Source organism: Cynara cardunculus (assembly GCF_001531365.2).
Source record: "Cynara cardunculus var. scolymus isolate 2C chromosome LG 7, CcrdV1, whole genome shotgun sequence".
Taxonomy (NCBI): domain Eukaryota; kingdom Viridiplantae; phylum Streptophyta; class Magnoliopsida; order Asterales; family Asteraceae; genus Cynara; species Cynara cardunculus.
Window position 1 is genome coordinate 731,035 of NC_037534.1, and position 5,947 is coordinate 736,981.

At 33.2% G+C, this 5,947-nt stretch overlaps 1 protein-coding gene across 1 annotated transcript; it reads left to right on the plus strand.

The window, feature by feature from the left end:
• Window positions 1-3,614: 3,614 nt before the first annotated feature.
• Window positions 3,615-4,992, plus strand: LOC112515618 (myb-related protein 305-like). The gene is made up of 3 exons (XM_025122519.1): window positions 3,615-3,753; window positions 3,838-3,967; window positions 4,686-4,992. The coding sequence occupies exons 1-3, from the start codon at window positions 3,615-3,617 to the stop codon at window positions 4,990-4,992; spliced, it is 576 nt and encodes a 191-aa protein (XP_024978287.1).
• The last annotated feature ends 955 nt before the right edge of the window (window positions 4,993-5,947 follow it).

Sequence of the window (5,947 nt, forward strand, 5' to 3'; positions counted from 1 at the left end):
TTTTTTATATTTAAAATGAGATGTTTATCCTGTATTTGATTGTGTTTATCTGTAGTTAGTTACACGAATTCAGTTATGGGATGAAATCGGATAGGGATAAAATTGTTTAGGGATGAACGGGTTTAAGAGTTTTAAGAGTTTAAGAGTTTTTAAGAGTTTTAGCCAAATGCTTTATAATATAGTATAGATATATATATATATATATATCGTTTCAAATACAACTCATCACATTTGTACAACCAATACAACACAATAAATTGAGATGTTTATGGAAATGATGAAATTTCATTTATTATGATTTGAATATTTATTAATTATGATCAATACTTTATATTAATAAACAATCAAAACTTCTATGAAATCACATATTCATCAAATTAAATGGACGGTTAAGATTGAGTTGTATAGGTTGTACAAATGTAAGATGTTGTATAATAATTCACCTCTCTCTCTCTCTCTCTCTCTCTATATATATATATATATATATAGACAAGATTCATTTGAGAGTGCATAAAATTGTGATAAATTGAAGAACATATTGTGTTATTTTACATTATTTTATTCATCTACGACTTGGATGAAGTGTGTTTGTTAACATATATCTGTTTCACAATGTGAATTTTTTTTATGTGTTTGTGAAACTAAAAATACAACTAAAAAGTTTCACAATGTGAATTAAATACATATGAAATGAACATATTGTGAAACAAATATATGCTAATCAATATATTAAATTCTAGCTTTAAATGGAAAAAAAATCAAACGAAACAATATTTCATGATAGTTTTTTTCTCATAGTTATCACAATATATCAGGTTTTCAAACGATAATTAAACTCCATATGTGTGTATATATACATACATATTTAAGTCTTTATGGGTCAATGAAATTATTGCACAACACTCAAGTTTCAGATTCAAATTCTTTTTATACCATTTTTGAGAAGAAACATAACCATTTACTTAAATCAGACAATTTGTATTTCATATCATTTATGAAAAACGACATAGCCCATTCACGTGAACTACGACTAATTCAGCAAGGATCGAAGATACATCAAATCACAAATGTTGCGTTAGAACTTGATTGATTTGTTTGTAAGCTATTAACTATGATTAAAAAAAACGCCTCAAAATACAACCACAAGGGTTGTGTCTGGTTGGTTTGAGCTTGGACTCCAAAGGTCAAAAGTATCAGGAGGATGCCTGGAGGTCCCAGGTTCGAATCTAAGAAGATATAAAAATCCACTTATGACCACAGAGATTCAAATGCAGTGACTCCGGGCTACCCACGAAATAGGTAGTCGATCTAGGATTAGTTGGCCTGCATAACGGGTTAGATATTCAGGTTAATAAAAAAGTTTGCATTTTCATAAATCTTATTTTTGGTATAATTAATTAGTTTCTAAAATACAAAAAAGTGGCTTTAATTATTGACTTTTTTAAAGTTTAAAGAGACCCACATGTCCCTTTGATGTATTAATAAATTGATTATTACCATAATAAGACTTTCTTTGAGTTCCAACAATTTTGGATTTTTCTCACAAGTGAAAGAGAAAGGGTTTCTCACCAAAATAACCCTCTAAAATATTAGAATTATATTTTTAACCTTAAAATTTTAAAATTCTAATAAAATGGTCATTCGTTATCTTGTTAGCACTGTTTGATGCGTATATGGACTAAATTGGAAAAAAAAATTGAGTTGATTGATGTGTACGCACCAAACGATGCTAACAGGGTAACGAATGACCATCTTGTTAGATTTTAAAATTTTAGGGTTAAAAATGTAATTTTGATATTTTAAAGGGTTATTTTAGTCAGAAACCCTAAAGAGCAAACATTTGGGTTCCAATTATTCAAACCTTCTGGGTAGAATAAAACTTGTTCCAACCTTGCAATGTTATTGAGGGTATAAATTGTGAACCAATACATATGACTAGTGATGGCCAAATCGGCCAGGCTGGTCCGGATCACCAGAGAAACGAAACCGGGACCGGTTATGCATTTGGACGGATTTATGGGATTAGCCTGGCCCGGCCTGTTAAGTTAAAAAAAAAAGTCGCTTTTTGACCGCTGAAAATGTTTATATGACTGTTTTTTGCGATTTTTGACTCTTTTTTTCCTTTAAAGTATACTTGAGTGATCCAATTACAAACTTTATTATGAATTCAAAAAATCTATCATTAAAAAAATATATTATTTTTTGGTAGGGACCAGACCGGTTATGAATCAAGTTAAACGAGCTTAAGTTTAATGATTGAGACCAAGACCGGTTATGAATATCACTGTTCCGACCTGAGACCAAATTTTATCCATCACTACATATGAGATCCGCTATTTGGGCTTACAGCCCATTTGCGTGCTTTATTTGAGCCCAAAGTTCAAGTAATCCTTCTTTATTATACTTCCATTAACAAAAAAAAGGAAAAATACATTAAAATAAATATATTTGATTTTAATTATTATTGTGGTAGACGAAAACCAAAAAATATATTAAGTAATCTTTCGATATGAGAGTCAACATGGTCAAAATTGCATGAATCATCATATAAGTTATTTTACATGTGATTTTAGTGTAAGAATCAAAGTTCTAAAAAACGCGTTTTGGTGCGTCATAACGTCAAGCATGGCCTCAACGCCACGTTAATACCCGTGGCACGGCATTGAAGCGTGGCTTGCAGTATGGCGTGTTATGGCGCTCATGATGGGTTATGGCTGGTTATAAGGCGTGAATGAAGTTTTATTTTGTTTTTTTATATATAAATTAAGGGATTGAAAGCGGGAATCCATTGACCACAAGTTGAAGGTGAGGATGATTTGGAATTCAATTTCATAGACATCCGTATTAATTCCATATTAAGGGGTCGTTTACCAACGCTTATCCGGGTAAATGTTTACTGACAAAATTCAATACTATCAATCATTTACTGGGTAAGATTATAGTCCACCAAGACGGTATCGTATGCAACAATTAACCCGGTAAGTGCTAACAGTGGTAAAAGTCATCACTTTCACTTATCGGATAAGACTCTCGATTCTTACCTTCGCTCTTACCGAGTAAGATCCTTGGTTTTTCCTATATTGATTCAGTATGACAGTATGACTTGATAAACGCTTACCCAGATAAACGTTTATAAATTTTCCGTTAATAATATTTCTTTATAGATTTAAATGTTTTTTTTTAATTAATTTTAAATCATCAAATTAATTATTTGTTGTAGCGTGTTGATCAAGTTCTCATATTGGATTAACATCTCACATGGGAGTCTTTTATCTTATTTCCAAAGCATGCATGCATGCATACATGCATACATATGATACATACATTAACATACATGTGCGTTGACGTTTAAACCTGTTAGATCTTATATCGCATTGTTTTAACATGTCCATGACATGATCATGCATCATCACATGATTAAATATCAATCCTACATTAACATAAAAACGACAAAGTTAGGTCAAAAGACTACCAGTCTTTATTACCTGTAATTAAAACGATTAATCAACTGGTAAGCGGTCATACATGTTCCCCTATAAAACCGATTGATGACTACTTCATCTTTCTGCAACAAATCTCGTTCTTTCTCCAACTTTCGAGCAATTAAGCTGAGCATGGAGAAAAAACCGAACGTTTGTATGCAAGATGTCCAAGTCAGAAAAGGGCCGTGGACGATGGAAGAAGACTTGATTCTTATCAACTACATAGCGGATCACGGTGAAGGTGTCTGGAACAGTCTTGCGAGATCTGCTGGTGCTGATTTATTATTTATTTTTATAATTTTTTGTTTCCAGTAGATGAAAATCTTAGTTTTCGCTTTGTAAATTACACTGTCAGGTCTTAAACGAACTGGTAAAAGCTGTCGGCTTCGATGGTTGAATTATCTTCGACCAGATGTGAGAAGGGGTAATATTACGCCTGAAGAACAACTCTTGATTATCGAGCTTCATGCTAAGTGGGGTAACCGGTGAGCATATAATTAAATCAAAACTTTATATTATTAAATTTAATTCAAAATAATTAAATCCATTTTTCTGAGATTTATTAATTACCTTCTCAAATTAAATTGTTCTTTAATTTACATATACGTATCTGTCTCTTCAACTTAATAAATATTTGTCATAAAAACCCGACGTCCATATGAAAAACCTCTTCGTTCACTTTCGAGATGAACGAAACGAAGAGATTGAGTCCCCGAAAATATACAAGACTTCGATTTCGAGCCACGAAACATGATGATCCTCGTTTTTTACAACATGGAACGTGTGTTATAAATTTAATGCGGTCTGTATCTGATTTCATTTAAAGAAAAAGTTTTGCAATTTTTTTTTTCAAAGTTTCAGCAACAGAAAATCTGTTAGAGGCCGTTTACCCAATTGCTTACCCGGTAAACGCTTATTGATAGGAGTCAACACTATGATTTATTTTGATGTGTAAGATTTAGTATATTAAAACATATCGAATGCAACAATTTAGTGGGTAAGCGCTTACCTGAGTAAGAGTCGTCATCCTCACTTACCGGGTAAGACTCTTCGTCATTCTCATCGCTCTTACCCGGTAAAATTCTTGACCCTTCTTATGTTCATTCGATGATGAAATTTATCCGGTAAGTACTTACCAAGTAAGTGTTTAGTAAACGGCCCCTTAGTTTCCTATTTATTTAGCTGTACGGAAATACTTTGTAGGTGGTCAAAAATTGCAAAGCATTTGCCAGGAAGAACAGACAATGAGATAAAGAATTACTGGAGGACGAGGATTCAGAAGCATGTGAAGCAAACCGATAATGTCAGTGGACAAACATCTTCACGACGAAACAGTCAAACAGACATGATTCCGTCACAGACATGCAATGTTGCAAGTCAGATGGAATTTTCCTACCATCCTCCTTGTGACAACATTATGAACTTTCCCGGTCCATTTGCCACCGAGACAAATGAGAACGTTTGGAGTATGGATGAATTATGGCCACTTCAGTTACTACATAATGTCTGAATTGAATTATAAGTATATCAGATGTCAGATATATTGTTTGAAACAGTTTTCTCGTTTTGGTTTGTTTTTGTGTATTGGATGTATAATGTTAACAGAAAATTAGTCCCAACTCCATATTCTCTGTTGCAGTTGCATATCAGTTAACGAACTATGCATACAATCTATTTGTTTCGTAAGATTTATTTATTTTATCTGTTTCAAGGACGTTTTAAATATACATGAAGACATATTTACAGAATTTTGTGTCCAGTTAAACATTGTAACATTTTTGATATTTTATTATTATAAAACGACAAATGACTGCTGATATACCTACATTGACGCAACTTTTGTGAATAGAAACATCAACCTAACTACACCAGTAGAGGAGTGACACGTGGAAGGCGGTGAGTTTGTTTGCTATTTTGGGAAAGTTCAATCTACGACTTTCGATTATTATACAAATTAGTGCACGATGTTTTGGAGAGTCGAAGCACGACATGAACCTAACTTTTATAACTTGGTTACGGAAAGTCAACGTACGCATAAATTTCGACCTCATAAACACGCTCACACACATGCACGATATACGTATACACGTACTTTACATCCACCAAGCATCATCACAGTATGTGTCACATCACATACTTATGACTCTCTTCACTTACCAATTGTCACCGGTTATGATCCTGACGAAATTACAGTCGTTTTTTCGAAAATTTGATATGGATTGGTATGAATTATAGCTTTCTAATCACTTATTTAGATCCATCACGAACAATCAAGGGTTTGGAATTTGGGTCAATCTTTTGGTCCATGCTCGGGTCAATCTTTTGGTCCATGCTCGAACCATTTGTATATTGAGGGTACGTTTGGTATGTGAGATATGTCAGAAGAAAAACATGCCCATGTTTTGCCTCGACATCACTGTGTGTGTATGTATATATACTAGTTGTGTACCCGCGCAATGCGGCGG

Excerpts from the sequence above, each read along its gene's own strand:
- LOC112515618 (XM_025122519.1), top strand. The coding sequence starts at position 3,615 with ATGGAGAAAAAACCGAACGTTTGTATGCAAGATGTCCAAGTCAGAAAA. Across the intron at positions 3,754-3,837 it reads CAGTCTTGCGAGATCTGCTG|GTCTTAAACGAACTGGTAAA; the intron begins GTGCTGATTTAT and ends TTACACTGTCAG. Across the intron at positions 3,968-4,685 it reads CATGCTAAGTGGGGTAACCG|GTGGTCAAAAATTGCAAAGC; the intron begins GTGAGCATATAA and ends AATACTTTGTAG.